Source organism: Xenopus laevis, chromosome 1L (assembly GCF_017654675.1).
Source record: "Xenopus laevis strain J_2021 chromosome 1L, Xenopus_laevis_v10.1, whole genome shotgun sequence".
Taxonomy (NCBI): domain Eukaryota; kingdom Metazoa; phylum Chordata; class Amphibia; order Anura; family Pipidae; genus Xenopus; species Xenopus laevis.
This window is the reverse complement of record NC_054371.1, coordinates 153849366-153867615: the sequence shown is the minus strand read 5'-3', so window position 1 is coordinate 153867615 and position 18250 is coordinate 153849366. Positions and strand designations below refer to the sequence as shown.

At 36.4% G+C, this 18250-nt stretch overlaps 1 protein-coding gene across 1 annotated transcript in view; it reads right to left on the bottom strand.

Moving 5' to 3' along the window:
• Positions 1–399: 399 nt before the first annotated feature.
• Positions 400–18250, bottom strand: part of LOC108695632 (T cell receptor delta constant) — a 30207-nt gene continuing 12356 nt past the window's right edge. The window contains exons 2-6 of the mRNA XM_041584863.1: positions 4578–4653; positions 3160–3465; positions 2855–2932; positions 2245–2361; positions 400–1305 (exon numbers count right to left, since the gene is read on the bottom strand). Of these exons, the coding sequence (XP_041440797.1) occupies positions 2246–2361; positions 2855–2932; positions 3160–3465; positions 4578–4653 (576 nt within the window). The 3' untranslated portion in view covers positions 400–1305; position 2245. The remainder of the gene's footprint in view (positions 1306–2244; positions 2362–2854; positions 2933–3159; positions 3466–4577; positions 4654–18250) is intronic.

Below are 18250 nucleotides of genomic sequence, written 5' to 3'. Positions count from 1 at the left end.
CAAAAATAAGCACCTGCTTTGAGGCTACTGGGAGCAACATCCTAGGGGTTGGAGAGCTACTGGTTGGGGATCACTGTACTAAGCTAAGCTATTATGAAGCTGGTTTACTGGGCAGTTGTACAACTTCTATTCATTACCAAGGTTATGGTCTAAACTACATACAACCTTTCAGCCAATTGCCTCCATAAAGAATCTAACCTGAATGAGTTTGACAAGGCAAAGCTGATAAGAGGGATCTAAATTCCGTGCTTAAAACTTGACTGACCTAAATTTTGGGAGGGCATGAAAGACATACATTCCAGTGGATATGTATCCCAAGGTTTATGCAACAAAATCATTACTCTAATCATTAAACCTAAATAAATTGAACATCACAAATAAAAAAACAGAACTTTTTTGATTCAGTTTATTATTATTTGAGAGTTGCAAAAACATAGTTACACAGCACGTTTAGTTATCATTTAGAATATAAAAACCTATAAAAGCGTCAGTGTGGTTCCTATGTCAGGAAGGGTCACTGTGGAAGATAAGTCTATTGACAAGTGTTAGTTTGAGTTCATCTGATATTTTGGTCAAACCCTGAAGCCCACCTTGTGGCAATGATTATGGGTTAACACTATTTACTGTTATGATGCATCTGTACAGGTATCATTTGTTATAAAATATTTAATTTTGTTTGGACTATCAGTTTATAGTCTGACAGCAAAGGTGGGGGGAACTGTATCCCTTTAAGGCAGAGGTTTGGGGCCCTCCTTAATTTGTAACAAAATCATTATTCTAATCATTAAGCCATGATTTCAAGAATAGGATCGTAAATATGTCCTTATCCCATATTTTACCCTAATCAACCTAGAAACTGTACTTCCAGGAGTATCTAAGAAAACTAATATGCATTTTTCAGATTAAAAAAAGGTTGGGTCCCCCAATCACTGATTCAGGGCCTCAAAAGGGGACCTGCTCCAGAGAATGGGAAATACTGTTCTAAGACATTTTATTGCCCCACAGACTTCTTTGAATCCAAACTGTTCCACAGCTGTAGTACTGCTTTAGTAAATTAAAGAAAGCTTATGCAACTATTCAAGAAAAAAATCAACAGTTGGTTGGTGAAGTGGATGCATACTAAATATCTTCTCTGTGCAAACATATCATATTCTAGATTATAGAGCTATATTAATAATGAATACAGCAATTTACATGTAGGTTAAGCAAAGGAACATCTATGGGAGCCAATATGCAGAAGTCAATTTCGGTCAGTCAGGACTTCTGGTTATCTTTCACAGGTGACTGACTGCTCATGCTGTGAATCTAAAATAGAGAAAAATAGAGAAAGGTTAATTAACTGAAGCTGAGAGTATTGTTTGGATCCTGTGAACATATAAGTTTAGATTAAAACAGAGCAAAATATTCACTAATGTATTTGATATAATTTCTATGCAATTTAACATGATTTATTAGAACAGAAACGTTTATCAGTGTTTAATATTAAATCATAAGAAGAAAGACTAGAAATAAAAAGAATTACAATAATAGATGAGTTGTTTGACCATATCAAGGCAGGTTTTAGCCCTTATTATAAATGAGATGAGAGTAGTACTGGCTATGATAAAAACTAATTGTAGTCTGAGCCCATGTGTCGGTGATCAGAACTGTGCTGCCCACTCTTGTGTCACTTTCCATTCAGTTAATTTGAACTAGCTTATTCAATGGGAAGCTCTCCAGAATTGACAGTGGCAGTTTACTCATCAAAAAGCCAAATAAAGGTTCATCTTAAGGTTGCTATCTCTTCATAAGAGAATAAAAGCATCTATCTATATATCTATCTCTTTCCCTGTCTGTCTGTCTGTTTCTCTCAGGTCCGCAGCATAACACAAGTGTGAGACATTTTATGTGAGTTCCTAGAGCGAACAGTATTTTACTATGAAATTTTTGTTTATGACTTTTCTTGGAGATACATAGATACAATAAATAATTATTTGTTTCTTTATCAAGCATTATCAATTATGTGCAGTATGACAAATCATTATTCTTGGGGGTTGTTTAATACAGGCTGAATCTCAGTACTTGGGGACACAATGAGGTATACGGTTGCTATCGTGGGAAATGATTATGCATTAAAAGACAATAACCACCTATGTGTGCCCTAGTGCATTCTTCCACTTGTGTTTGTTACATTTGTATGCATCAAAACTTTAGAGAGCATAATAATAAAAATATATGAAAATAATAATATATGAAAACTCTCACCTTACAGCAAAAAGAATTTAGCCGTTAGAAGCAGATTGAAAGCCATTGTTTTTGCGAAAAGCAGCCTCATCCCCAGCACAGTCACAGACAGAATGTTTATCCTCTCGTTGCTCAGAGCTGGATAAGAAACAAATCCACTTGATTTTGCTGATAATTTTGGATTTAATAAACACAGCAGGGGTGCACTGCTGACTTTTCATGTTAAATACTGTGCATAGCATTTTAAACAGTTGCTTCTTACACATTCCTTTATCTGTACAAGCAAGCATTCTATTATAATGATCATTAATGTATTAATTTTGAATTGTGATTGTCTAGGAAGCCCAATAGGAACAGCTTGAATGTCTCAAACACAGGGTTATTCTATTTTTACAACACAAACCCATACATGGTTACATTTGTTGTCATATGGCACCGTGATTTTATAAAGTTGCCCTTCTTTAATCTCTTTTCCCAATCTTTCAAGGAAGGGAATACCAGGGAATGAAGCTATACAGTTTTACAAATTATAATGTACGCTCAACTTCTGTCTTGGAATGAGGCTTTAATGTTATTGTATATGTATTGTCAATGTTTATTGTTTATAGAGTTTAGTGCTGCTTTTACTAACCAGGTGTTGCGGGTGTTGTTGCTGGTTCTGTTGCGGGTTGCTCACATTTTACCTCTTGGTCTGTAATAGGGCTTGTTTCTATTTGACATAAATAACAACAGAATTTTAACATTTTCCCAAAAAGCATTGCTTGTCATGGTAATTAGAACACAGATAGTTTATCTTTTTGTTCTTTGTTTTCAAATAAAAACTTGTTGTGATGTATTTGAATGGTGATTACCCCCAAAACACAAAATTGTGTAATTTTATTGTACACATTGTATTAAATACATACCCAGCCATTTTACTTGGGTATGTAGTTGTACCTTTTGGATCAGGATTGATCCCTGTATCACCAGAAGAGGCATCTTTGTCTGGCACCCATTCTTCTTGATGCTTGGCTAGGCACTGCAGCTTCTCTATCCCCAACCTGTCCACATATACAGCGCTGTAATTGCCATTCAGAGAGAGAACTGTGGAGGGACTTGAAGTATTAGAATTGCCCAGGGTGGAATTCATGTAGATGTCCAATTTCTTCGGGAAGAAATCTTTCGCCAGACAGGCAACAGGAGAGTCACCTTGTTGAGGCTTCAGTGCAAACACTGATGGGGTCTGAGCTGGCGTATTTTCATCTTTAAAAGGAGAATATATATATATATATATATATATATATATATATATATATATATATATGTTGAGTGATACAAAGTTAAGACATTTTAATTATGTTACAACATAAAATGGAAAAGTAATGGAATTACAACTATTGCACATGCTCAGAATTATTTTTATTTCTAGTTACACTGCATTATAAAAACAGAATTATATTATCAGAAAATGGAGAATGGTTTGAAATACAATCTTATTCTCTTTTAAATGAACATAACGAAAATAAATCATAATTAGATACTTGGTTGCACAATAAATTAAATATTATCCCTCCCAATCTGATAACTTAACATATATATTATTTTTCTTTGCTAAGCAAATTCTAAATAGGCATTTAAAAACAGGAGCTGTGTACAAGTGCACATTGCTTCTTTTATAATATGAATTTTATAGTATGGCCATTGGACAACACTTTGGGTCCTGTAAAGTCACACAGTCCTTTACACATAGCTTTTGTTGATTATTGATTTATTTATTTTGTTAAAAGGAAAACTTGCTAGATTCTGATTCAATTAGACATGACTTATTACCGTATGCCCTACCTGGCTATATATATATATATATATATAAGAATAAGGGATCCGCACACTCCTTGTTTTCAAAAGTGTATGAATGCTTTTATTTTTGCATTATTATCCGACGTTTCAGTCCCACCTGGGGACCTTTTTCAAGGATCCTTAAAAAGGACCGAAACATTGGATCTTCTTGGATTTCTTGTGGATAAAATTATGGATTCTGCACCCAGGCATATGAACTTTCTATTCGAGAGTGCCGGCTTTCCTTGGTATTATATATATATATGTAGTATATAGTAGTGTTCTTTATAGTTCTCCCTCTGTGCAAATAATTTTTACTTTGCACACAACTAAAAAATAATTTGCCACCACCTTGCAACTCAACGGAAAACCAAAAAAAAGATGTTTGATGTTTAGTGTGCAACTTAATAAATTGTGCAATGAACATTCTTGCATTGTAGAATGTGATTTTTTATCCTTATTCTCAGATTTTTTAAATTCCTCTTTATGTATTTTATTACGTAGCACCCTTAGTTTGTATAAGAAAGGATATTACTCACCGGGTTCCACAACGAGTTTTGTTCCATTTCCAAATGTTAGAGCATCAGTTTGATCACATCCAGAAACAACCCAACCAAAACCCCCCTTAAGTCAATCATATAACCCCCCCTCTACTTAAGTATCTGATATTAAATTGCCTCTTTCAACTTCTCAGTATAATTCTTGGAAATGTAACAGGAAAACCAAGAGCTACTGAAGGAGATGAAAGTAATACAGTACTGACATGGTTTAAACTTATTTGTTTAAACTTATTTCCCGAACCCTGATGGGGGCAAAGCTATTGCCTCTAATGAAACATTTTTTTAATGAATCTTCTGAATTAATCTTCATCATCATTCATTTATATAGTTGCAGATATATATGCAGTGCCATACAATAATTTACAAGGTTTTTACAATGGTTTATCACATACTACAAATAGGCCCTGCTAATTAGCACTAACAATCTATTCTCTAGTAGTACCGTGGCTTATACAGTAATATATATATATATATATATATATATATATATATATATATATATATATATATATATATATACTTTAATTGTTTTTACAATCACAAATTACAAAAGCTATTCATCAATGGTTAAAGTTTCGATAATAGTATATATATATATATATATATATATATATATATATATATAGACAAATACAAGATTCCTCTGCACTCAACCCATTATCAATATATTTAAGACAGCAACATTTTGTGCATACTGCTACTGAAAAATGCCTTACCCTTTAAACAAAACAGGGATTGTTTGTCCATATATTGCAATATATTTAAGCTGGCCAACTACGTCAAAGTCATCCCATATCTGGCCAGTCCTATGCTCAATTTTCATCTGATTCATTAAGAATTCTATGGTTTAATTATACATTTTATAAAAGGGACGAATACGTTTTACCTGCAACTTACTAGCTGCTTTCAAAGTAAAACTCCCAAACTTGGCTGCCCTTTTTACAAAAGCTATTCATCAATGGTTAAAGTTTCGATAATAGTATATATATATATATATATATATATATATATATATATATATATTTTTTTTTTAATTTATTTATTTTTTTGTTAAACTCACTTAGTATTTTCCTCCAAATCATGGCATGGAGTCAAATACAGTTCTGCTATCATGATGCATGTTCTGCTTCTGTTAGTCAAAATTCACATTTTAATTTATCCCAAATCTATATCCCCAAACCTTCTAGGTTTACTTACATTTTCTAGTTTGCATTTTTTTATATTTTGCAAAACTGGGAAGATGTATAAGACTAATCATGAACCCTCTACCATGTTTCCTATGATAATTGCTGCTTGCATGGGATTCATATATTTCATATATTTAATTTTTTACTTGACCATTCAAACTTCGGTCACACCAGATTTGATTGGCCAACGTAAAACACAGACAAGAACTTTAGAACATTTATGAGGTCATCTATCAACTGGAACGCTTGGGTTTCAAATCTATGATTTGATCAAAACTGCGTGCCTACAATTGTTGTATGTAAAAATAACTTTTATCGGTTGTTTTCTCATTTTGTTGGTGGCGTATTACCCTAAGCTCTGGAATATATTTTAAATAAAAGGAATGCTGACGATGATTCCAACCTGTAACAAAATAACAGCAGTACTATCACAAGGACCGAATATCCTGGGGATCATACAGTTTTTACAAAGAGATATCAAGATTATTATTTTTTTTTAACCAAGAAACAATTCAATTTCTTTTATTTATTTTTCTTTCATTCATTTTTTTGCCCATTTACTCACCTGGTTCCACTATAAGCTTTGTTCCAGTTCCAAACGTTAGAGCTTCTCTGTCAGCACACCATAAAACCACCCAACTAAAACCACCCACATTTCCCAGTCTCTTAGGTAGAATTTTCAACAGCTTTTTTTCTAAACAGGGTAACATCCATAGTAGTAGTATGCTACTTCATAAAGGTAATTAGTTTTGTCCTCTTAAAAAAGCAATCTCATTGAGGACTATTAAATACATTTAAGGGTGGAATTCTCCAGAGGAAAAAGTCACAGCTTTGTATGTAGGATATAGAGTATATAGGATTTGTTGGGAGCATATCTATCAAATGATGAAACAAGACCAATCTCTTTTTCTTCCTTTAATAAAAATGCCCTAGTAAAAACTGTCTAGTATGTTACATGTTCTTTAACCAATGTTTTCAGCCAGTCGGGCTAACAAAACTTATCTGTGTAAGTGTATGTGTATGGACCTTAGAGACTATTATCTTGTATGAAAAAAATTTACAATAAGAAAAATACATCACCGTCACATATCTTTAACGGTGGTTGCCCTGTGAATAAAGAGGCTACTAATCATCATGGGATATGTAGCTTATTAAGATCTGAAAGAGCTGAATGCTTATAACATGGCATCATATTGTAATTTTTCAGCATTTGCCAGCAGACAACAGCATTTCAAGTGTCCCAGTGGTATCATCCAATGGACTTTCACTAATATATTAGTCACTATATATATATATATATATATATATATATATATATATATATATATATATATATATATATATATATAATTTTACATGATTATACCTTGATAATAAATACTTTCATCCAATACTTTCAGCACATACTATATAGAAATTAAAGATTTTAATAGTTTAATAATGTATTCATTAACTCATTCCATCATGTTACTCCAGTATATACAGGTTAATATAGCTCTGTAAGCAGAGAATTCTGAACTAACACATAAGGATTATTAGGGCAAATGAGGGAACTGGGAAATCAAGAAGGTAGACCTATAGTATCATAATTGTTTTTTGTTTTAACAAAATACAATGCAATTTATTCATAAATGGAGAAATGGGAATTGATGTTTGTATCATTTTTCTGAATGTTTACTCACCTGGTTCCACTGTTAGTTTTGTTCCAGTTCCAAATGTTAATCCAGCTGTCTCATCACACCATAAAACCACCCTACCAAAACCACTCACAACTCCCAGTCTGTGAGGCAGAATGATCAAAAGCTATTTTTCTAAAACGGGGAACTTCCACTGCAGTATGCTACTCCATATAGGTAATTTAATTTTGCCCTATAAATAAACACTGGCATGTGGGGATACAATTCCCTTTAAGGGGACGAGTTCTCCAGAGGGAAATTTAACAGCTCTGTAGTCAGGAGATACAGTATACAGGATTTTTGGGCATATCTATCAATGGATGAAAAAAAACCTCTACTTTCTCCTTTTGATAAAAATGCTCCCAACTAGCTAATCTGTTATGTTCTTTATCCAGTATTTTCAGATAGTGGGATTAATAAACATATCTGAGTTTATGAAAGTTAGCAACCATTAAACTATTGATGTACATCTATTTACATAAATATGGATACATACTATATCACTTAAAGGGGTTGTTCATCTTTGAATTAACTTTTAGTATAATGTAGAGGGTGATATTCTGAGACAATCTGCAATTGATTTTACTTTTTTATTATTTGTGGTTTTGAGTTATTTAGCTTTTTGTTTAGCAGCTCTTCAATTTGCAATTTTAACAATCTGGTTGCTAGGATCCAAATGACCATAGCAACCATGCATTGGTTTGAATAAGAGACTGGAATATGAATAGGAGAGGCCTGAATAGAAAATCAAATCCACTGATTGGATACCAGGCAGTAATCAATCAGCGACTTGAGGGGAGAGGTCACATGGGTCATAACTGTTGCTTTTGAATCGGAGCTGAATGCTGAGGATCGATTGCAAACTCACTGAACAGTTATGTCCCATGTGGCCACCCTTCAAGTCGCTGACTTGAGATGAAAAGCAGGAAGTTGTCTGTTAGACATCCAGTCTCTCCAGCCTTTATAGATTACATTTTTGCCTAACTACAGTAACTATATTAGAAAAATATTTTATTTTGCACAGCCTATCTAGTTTTTATTTTTACACTGAACCGTTCCTTTAACCCATCAACTGCTAATATTTGTTAATATATGACCAGGTACATGGTGCTTGGTTTCAGTAGACAGGAAATAGGTAAACAAATCTACACATGTAGACATTGGTTTCTTTTAAATTTAGGGGCAGATTTATCAAGGGTCGAATTGAAAATTCGGATTAAAAAGATTTGTATTTCAAGCTATTTTTGTGTACCGTATATACTCGAGTATAAGCACCCAAAATGTGCTGAAAAAGTCTACCACGGCTTATACTCGAGTCAATGGGCTTCCGCCTATAGTTAGCTGCCTGCTGCTTACTGCCAGTACCTTTGGTAGGAGTCGAGGCTGCTGAGGACCCTGCTATGCATTCCCGCTGGCGATTGGCTGCACTGCACCTGCAAGAAAAATTCTACGTTGATGGCAGGAAGCAGGTAGGAAGCAGCAAACCTAATGCTGTCCGCACATGCGCATTCTATTATGCGAGGCTATTATGATGGAGCGCAAGCTGGACTGGTACTTTCCATGTCTGCACCATCTCAGGACTGCACCACAGGGGCCCCAGGTCCTAAAGGGCCCCCACCGTTGCTGCTGGCCAGACAAGTCCGGTACCTGCCTGGAGCTGAGCAGATCCAGGAGCTACAAATCTTCTCCTGACTCCTAGCATCCGCTAAGTGTGACTTGTAAAGGTTTTGCTATCCGGGCGCATTTTCATTGCGCATACTTGCGCCGGGTGCCTCTTTCTCTTGTCCCACTCGGGTGGTGCGGGGCTTGGTGTGACAGAAAAGGGGGGCAGGCTGGAGCACTGCTAGAAAAGTGGCGCACCAGCAGCTGTGTGTTAAGGAGCACTAAAGGGGAAGCACTGACCCCGTGCACCTAGGTTCCCCTGTCACACACTCGCACAGTGTGCCCACTCACACTCCTGTCCATAGGAGGCTGGCACTCTCACTTGCACAGGCGGTACAAAGCCCAGTCCATAGCAGCAGCAGCGCCCTTACTTACACCAGAGCCCTTAGGGGTGGGATAGTGAAGGAGAGGGAGGAAGCCAACAGAAAACCAGGAAACGCTAGTGTGGCTAGTATGGAGCAGCACTGGTCTGACCCTTGCTATATGTTTGTATGTATGTAATGTATGTATGTGTATGTAATGTATGTATGTATATATGTATGTATGTAATGTATGTATACCCTTACAACAGCAAGTGTGGGCAGCACAGAGCTGTGACTGCAGCCTCTTCAGATCACTAAGTAAGAGGCAAGTTCTTCCCTAGCAGAGTGCACGCAGGTGCGTGTGTACTGCTGAAGATGTCCTAAAATGCATTTCTCACCCCTAGGCTTATACTCGAGTCAATGAGTTTTACAAGTATTGTAGGTAAAATTAGGTGCCTCGGCTTATACTCGGGTCGGATTATACTTGAGTATATACGGTACTTTGAATAGTCCAAATTCGATTCTAATTTGAAAAAAATCCAAAAATTCAAATATCGAAATTTATCATGTACTGTCTCTTTAAAAATTCAACTTCGGGGGCAGAGCCTGACGCCATGCTGTAGAGACACAGATACCGAGAGCTCTCCTACCACCTTCGCTATAATTATAGTTGGGACACCTATCTGATTAAATTTTTTGCAGAAATCTTCAACCTTTACCTCTCTGGACTGCATCTGGAATAGCTTTGCAGCGATCCTGTTCCCAAAGAGATCCTGGGAATTTTTTTAAGCGCCAAATGGCAGACCCGCTGAAAAATCAAGATGGCGCCGCATCTCCAGATGTGAAAGAGAGTGCCGCGAGCACCACTAATCTAACCAAAGCTATGCAGGATAAAAGCCTTGATTCTCTACTGCAAAAGATGACTTCTACTTTTCAATCAGAGTTCAGAGTTGCGGTCGGCAATTTCTGATATTAAGACAGAAATGGCAGCTTTGTGGTCTCGGTGGATTTCCTTAAAACCAAACACGATGAGATAGTCACTGCTCATGACCAATTGGTCACTTGAGTCTCCACGATTGAAAGGTCAGTACTATCCCTCATTAATCACACAGAAGATCTAGAAAATAGATTGAGACGGAACAACGTTTGGTTATGTAATGTGCCAGAGACTCATACTGACCTTCCTAAGTTGTTTGATCTGCTTTTTGCCAAACTACTACAAGAGTATGCTTCTGACATTTTACTGTTAGATGGGGTCCATCGGGCCCTCTGACCTAAGCCGTCAGATGCAGATCCACCCAGGGATATCATAGCCCGTCTACACTACTTTGGAACGAAAGAAGATTTTTTGCGGTCGGCTAGAACAAACAAAGCCGTAGAAATAGAAAGCCGATTTTGATACTTCCTGATTTGGCCCCTACAACCCTGTTGAAGCGCAGAGAGATGAAAAATGTCACAGCGTGCCTCACACAAGCAGGATGGAAATATCGATGGAGATTCCCGTTCCGTTTATCAGTATTCAAAAATGGTGTATCTTATTTCTTGACGGATCCAGCAGATGGGCATTAATTTTTGGTGAAATTGGGCCTATTCCCCTCTGACTCCCCAAGTAAGTAAAGGCCAGCAAAACTTCCAGCATTACAACCTATGTGGGAAAAGAAAGTTACAAAGAAAGCAGCATCGAAACTCAAGATGTCTCCACCTCTTTCCCCTGGTTCCTCCAGCTCGGTCTCCAATACTCCTTGATGGCTTATTCTGATCCTGGGTGTATTTGACGAGGATTTCCCTATCTGTGCCGACATTTGGATGTATTTCAACAATCAGCGATACTGTGGTTTGGATTCGGTGATGTCATACTTGCAGCGTGAGTTATGCATCCTTCACCCCCTAAGGATCGTCGGTTCTTTGAACTCTCTCAGGCTTAGAATTTTCCTTTTGTGGTATTTTCTTTTTTCTTTTTATATTTTGCCTTTTTTTCTGACTGTTTTGCTGTTTTTTTCTAAGGTAACGCAACATAAGCAAACCCTCTTTGGAGCTATTTTTGATGGGAGTTTTTTTTTTTTTTGAAACGCCACGGTTTGATAAGTACTGTCTTGACATATATACTTTAATGTTTGCAATTCGATCTGTTCAGTTTGACAATGTACAACAAAATACAAACTTTATCGCTCATACTAACTTGCTAAATACCCTTTTATGGTCTGATATGTTTTTATCACATTCTCTTATATTATGCTGTTACTTTATAATGTTACTGCACAAATGGTTCTTAAATTTACCTGATATTAGTCAATATATTATCATTACAGAGTTATTGATACAAAAGCAATACTGCGATATAGTTTCTTTAAGAATGTTTCTCAATATCTCTTAGTTTATGATGGCCTTAGTGTTCCGGTGGCTGATACTGTTTATGTGGATACCTGTACTGATTCTTATTGATGCAATGCCATTAGATTTCTTCTGGTTGCAGGATAATTTTCTAACTATAATCCTTATCTTATACAATTATGGATATGAAAATTGTTACGCATAATGCTAAGGGTTTAAATACTCCAGTCAAGCATAGAATGGCAGGGCAGTATTATGCTAGGATTTCGGCAGATATTGTTGCTCTTCTGGAGACACATTGGCTTGCTTCGGGACCCAAACCTTATATACATAGATATTTCCCACAAATATATGCCACAACGTATTCATCTAAGACAAGAGGAGTGGCAATTGCCTTCCGCAATCATGTACGTTTTGAGCTTGAAAAGTCAATTCTAGATCCTGAGAGCCGTTATATTCTCCTGACTGGAACTTTCAGTGGTACCCCAGTTACGTTCCTCAATCTGCATGCTCCTTCATTTGGGGCCAAGCAATTTTATCTTGAGGTCTTTGGGTTGCTGCAAAAACATATGACAGGCCTGGTATTTGTCATTGGGGACTTCAATTTAGTGATGAATCCCAAACTAGACTGTTCGGCAGGATCTAATAGTAGTTCTCTTGCAGCACCAAAATACCTCAACATTTTTTTCAAGAATGTACTTTAATAGATTCCTGGCGTTCTTTGAATCCTAAGGTTGTAGATTTCACATTTTACTCCCCTGTACATAATTCTTATTCTAGGATTGATCATATACAGTATTTGTTTCCCAATATACCTTGCAACAAGTTACCAAATCAGATATACTCCCTATAACATGGTCAGACCATGCTCCAGTGCTGATAGTATGTTCTCTCTCTCTCTCAATCTCCTCACACCAGACATGCATGGCGGTTAAATGAATCCATCTTGACTGATACCACCATGACAACTTCAATTATAGATGATTTACAAGAATATTTGGAAAATAATATAGACGAGGAACTCTCTATGGGGACTTTATGGGCAGCTCATAAGGCAGTTATTCGGGGCTCTTTTATAAAACTTGCTACCCAAAAGAAGAAAGAATTTATAAAAAAAAAATGATTTCCTTGAAGGTCAAATACGAAGGCTTGAATCTGAACACAAAACATCTTCATCTCCCAGTACCATGGCTAACTTAAATAACACACTGCAACAACTGAAGACACTTTTGCAAATAAAAGCAGAAAAAGCGTTTTGTTGGTCTCAGCAGAAATTGTTTTCATTGAAGGATAAACCAAATCGATACCTAGCTAATAAATTGAGAAATGAACAAGGTTATAGACCTATAACTACTATAATTAAGCCCTCTGGTGATCATATTAACAAACCGTTGGATATCTAGGTGGGATTTCATCAATTTTATGAAAATTTATATGCCACTCCGGCTGTACCGGACAGACACATACAGTAAGAGATCAATATCTTGACTGTATTAAACTTCCTACATTATCTCCCTCAGATAAAGACTCTCTTAATAGCCCTATCACAGAAGAGGAAGTCAAACATGCTATTCAACCCTAAAAAACAAGTCCAGTCCTGGTCCAGATAAACTACCTTCCAGTTACTACAAGAAATTCCAAGAATTCCTCATCCCACATCTCACAGTATTGTTCAATGACATGTTAGCAGGACATTCTATACCTCCAGAAATGTTACAGGCCAATCTCTCTGACTTAACCAAAGTACAAAATTATAGACCTATATCAGTTTTAAATGTAAAACTATTCTCCGAAATCCTTAGCCTTCGCCTCAATAAACTTATGCCGAAGTTGGTACATCCCGATCAGTCAGGATTTATCCCTGGGAGGCAAACTACTGATGCTATTTGAAGATTGATCAATATAATACATGATACCAATATTGCAAAATCCCCATTGCTAGTACTAATGTTGGACATTTATAAGGCATTTGACTCTGTTTCCTAGCCTTACCTGTTCAATGTTCTTCCCAGATTCAATATTTCGGGTCCCTTCCTAGATGGATTATGGGTTTTATATAATAATCCGGTTGCCTCTGTCAAAATGTTTAATGTACCATCTTCAAGCTTTACCATCTATAGAGGCACGAGACAAGGGTGTCCACTCTCTCCACTTCTATTTGCGCTTGCAATAGAACCACTTGCATGGATAATACAGGAGGATAGTAACTTAAAGGGCTATGTCAAAGGTGAAAAATCGTATAAATTAGGCCTTTATGCGGATGACCTATGTCTTACACTTACTAATCCGTTAACCAGCCTCCCCAATCTATTTCAAATATTGGATAAATTCCAGCAAATTTCAGGCTTAAAGGTCAATTTACATAAAACTGAGGCTATGCTGATTCATATTCCCTCACACCAAATTAAGTTATTACAACTGAATTATCCGTTCCAGTGGAAACAGCATGCTGTGAAATACCTGGGAGTCAAAATAACTATTCCACACATTGCCTATTCCATTATTGCATAAAGATATTGATAAATTGTAACATTCAACCCTACAGTTTTTATGGAATGGAGAGCGACACCGGATAAATAGATCTACATTGTATCGGTCCTTTGACCAAGGAGGTCTTAAAGTACCCAATTTTATACAATATTATAAGGCAGCCAGACTGGCACAATCTATCCTTTGGCATGCAACACCCAACACAATACCATGGGTTGATTTTGAAAACTCTATCATCTCTCCGATTACAACTTTGGCGTTGCTTTGGCTCATCAACCAGAAAATCAGTTTCTATCGCATAGATAACCCAATTATACGATTACAGCTACACATATGGAGTACAGTGAAACTGAAAATTCTGCTGCATGAGACACACAGTAACATGCAACCAATTATAGGTAATCCTGACTTTACCCCAGGACTAACAACTTTATCTTATACTTGGTGGTCGAATAACAACTTTCACACTATAAAAGACTTGCTCACTCCCAGAGGATTTATTTCAAGAGCTCTTTTACAATAATCTTATAGCATTCCTGATGCAGAATTGTTCCGATATAATCAATTATCACATTTCTACAATTGACAATCCTCCCTTAGACCAACTTTGGAAAGTTCCTTTTTTGAATCTAGATGTAGAAACCCTGAATGCACCATCTCTCTGATTTATGCTCAGTTAAATGCAACAGACCCTGATAATCCTCCACGATATACGCAGGGGTGGGAAAGTGACCTTTCCATTACGATATCGCCAGCAAAATGGAAAATAATTTGGTATTCTATTCAACATCTCTCCCCAATGTCAGCATTAGAGAAACAGCATATAAAGTCATTATGAGATGGTACACCATGCCTGTTCAAAAACAGAAGTATTTATTAACTTCTTCAGATATTTGCTTTAGAAATTGCAAAGAGAGAGGGACATACCTTCATTCCTGGTGGACTTGCTCAATTGTGACTCAGATATGGGCTGATATCTTCCAGATGGCTTCACAAATTTTCAATATACATCTTTTACCGGATTTGGATAATGCTTTACTTTGTCTTCCCTCTAGGAAACTCACTAAGTTGCAGAATACATTGCTATCACACTTCCTAGCAGCAACAAGATTAGGGATGCACCAAATCCACTATTCTCGAAAGATTCGGCTGAATACCAAACCGAATCGAATCCTAATTTGCATATTCAAATTAGGGGTGGGAAGGGGAAAACATTTTTTACGTCCTTGTTTTATGACAAAAAGTCACGCGATTTCCCTCCCAGCCCCTAATTTGCATATGCAAATTAGGATTCGGAATCGGTTCCACCTGGCGCAAACGAAGGCCCAGAAAGAACACATACACTCTTTAACTTTTCTTGCAGCTTTAGTATCTGATTCTCTAGAAGAACATAAACAAATCTGGGAACCTTGGGAAACTTATAAGAAGCATAACCCAACTTAGTGCCTTTGTCATATGAGCATTTACATAAATTACTAATGGTCACCTTCAATTTATCTACCTACATTCTTATACTGAGCTCAAATCGAGTGGTACTTTCCATATGCAGTGTCTGGTGTGAGCGAGATGTATCTTCCATATCTAGGATGTTTTTGAATATGGTGGTTTGAATATGAGTGTAGAACTGTTTAAATTACGATGCTTAGGGGCCGATTCACTAACTTCGAATTTCGAAGGTTTTTTTGGGCTACTTCGACCATCGAATGGGCTACTTCGACCTTTGAATCGAAGGATTCAGAGTAAAAATCGTTCGACTATTCGACCATTCGATAGTCGAAGTACTGTCTCTTTAAAAAAAACTTCGACCCCCTAGTTCGGCATCTAAAAGCTACCGAAGTCAATGTTAGCCTATGGGGAAGGTCCCCATAGGCTTGGCTAACTTTTTTTGATCGAAGGATATTCCTTCGATCGTTGGATTTAAATCCTTCGAATCGTTCGATTCGAAGGATTTAATCGTTCGATCGAAGGAATAATCCTTCAATCGTTCGATAAAACTATCTGCGCTAAATCCTTCGACTTCGATATTCGAAGTCGAAGGATTTCAATTCCTAGTCGAATATCGAGGGTTAATTAACCCTCGTTATTCGACCCTTAGTGAATCAGCCCCTTAATGTCATAATTGCTGTACTGCTATACTTCAAACGTTTATTTTGAAAAATGCTAAATAAAGAGAAAAAAAAAATTAAACTTTGACCATTTGCCATCTAAAACCTGCCGAATTGCTGTTTTAGCCTATGGGGGACCACCTAAAACCCATTTGGAGTCAATTGGTGGACTTTGAAAAATACGTTTTTTTAAAAAAATACTTTGAAGTTATGGGAGCTCAAAAAAACTCCCATTACTTCGATATTCGACCCTTGATAAATCTGCCCCTAAATGTCTACTAAAATCATTGTGATAACCAGCCTCATAAACCTACATGTATTGGAAACTCATTATCCAGAAAGCTCAGAATCATGAGAAGGTCATCTCCCATAGACTTCATTTTAATCAAACAATTCACATTTTTAAAAATTATTTCCTTTTTCTCTATAATAATAAAACAGTACCTTGTACTTGATCCCAACTAAGATATAATGAATCCTCATTGGGTTTAATTAATGTTTAAAATATATTTTAGTAGACTTAGGGGCAGATTTATCAAGGGTCAAATTTCAAATTCGAATTTTTGAGTTTTTTATGGCCAAAACTCGGCTAGGGAATTGTAAAAATTCGAGTTTGATTTTCAAGATTTATCATACACTGGCCCTTTAAGAACTCGGGCCTATTTGCCACCTAAAACCTGCCGAACTGCTGTTTAAGAAAATGCAAGTCGTCCTGGGATCAATTTGGAGTTGCTTACAGCCTTCCTGACAAATCGAGACAAATTTTTAAAACTTGATTAAAATTCGATTTGAGTTTTGGAATTTGATTTTCTTTAATATTTTTCGATTGGTCGATTTCAAGTTCATGGGGGTTTATGGGAGTTTTTAAAAACTCATATGAACTCGAAATTCAACCTTTGATAAATGTGCCTCCTAAGGTATGGAGATCCAAATTATTGAAAGACCCCTTACCAGAAAGACCGCAGGTCCCAAGCATTCTGAATAACAGGTCCCATACCATTATATTCTGTATTTATTCATTTCTGAACTGTATTTCTTTTGTGTGGCCTCTGTTATATATTACTTATTAATTTTTATGTATTTAAAGTCTGTACTCAGTATTTAGAGCATTGTGTATAGGTAACAATCTATGAAGTGTCACCTATAACTATCAAACATTGTAGGTGTTCTGGATTGTATGAACACAAAGGCCAACTAACCATCTCCGACTCTGATTAAACAGTGTGCCAGAATAATGCAGCTGCTCCAGTATCATTTATTAACATTATAATCCAATGACACGCCATTTGGAATCATTGCATACAGTATGTAATAGCTAGAAATTGTGTAGTGAATACAGTGTCATTAAAGTAACATTACATCAGTGGAACAAACCAGAGCTATCACTTACTTGATGGGACTTGCTTGTTCCTTTTTCCAAAAATAAGGTAGACTGCTGTGTAAAACCCTCCACTAATGGAAGTGCAGGTTAAATAAATCAAACTGTTCCTGAATAAAACCAACGAAAACCACAATGAAATGGGAAATACAAAACACAATTTTATATCCACTCACAAAGAAACGAAATCAAATGGCAAGTTATGTATCGGGAGTTCCAATAATACAGTATGTAACTGCAGAGTAGAGCAGACAGGTTCCATTAAACACAAGGCTTTCCCACTGCATAATGTTTTTGTACAGGTCTCAGTTACATTTGCATCATGGTGCGTCCGACCATACACTGTAAAATATACTCATTCAAAAACTGGCACATGCAATACTGGATAAAGTAAGTGGATGAGCAGAGGTGGAATAATACAGGAAGTTATGGTGTTTGAGGTTAGGCAGATCATTGCACCTGACTTACTGAGACTGTGAATGAGCAAATGCATTCATCCAACTTGAAGTAATACCACAACT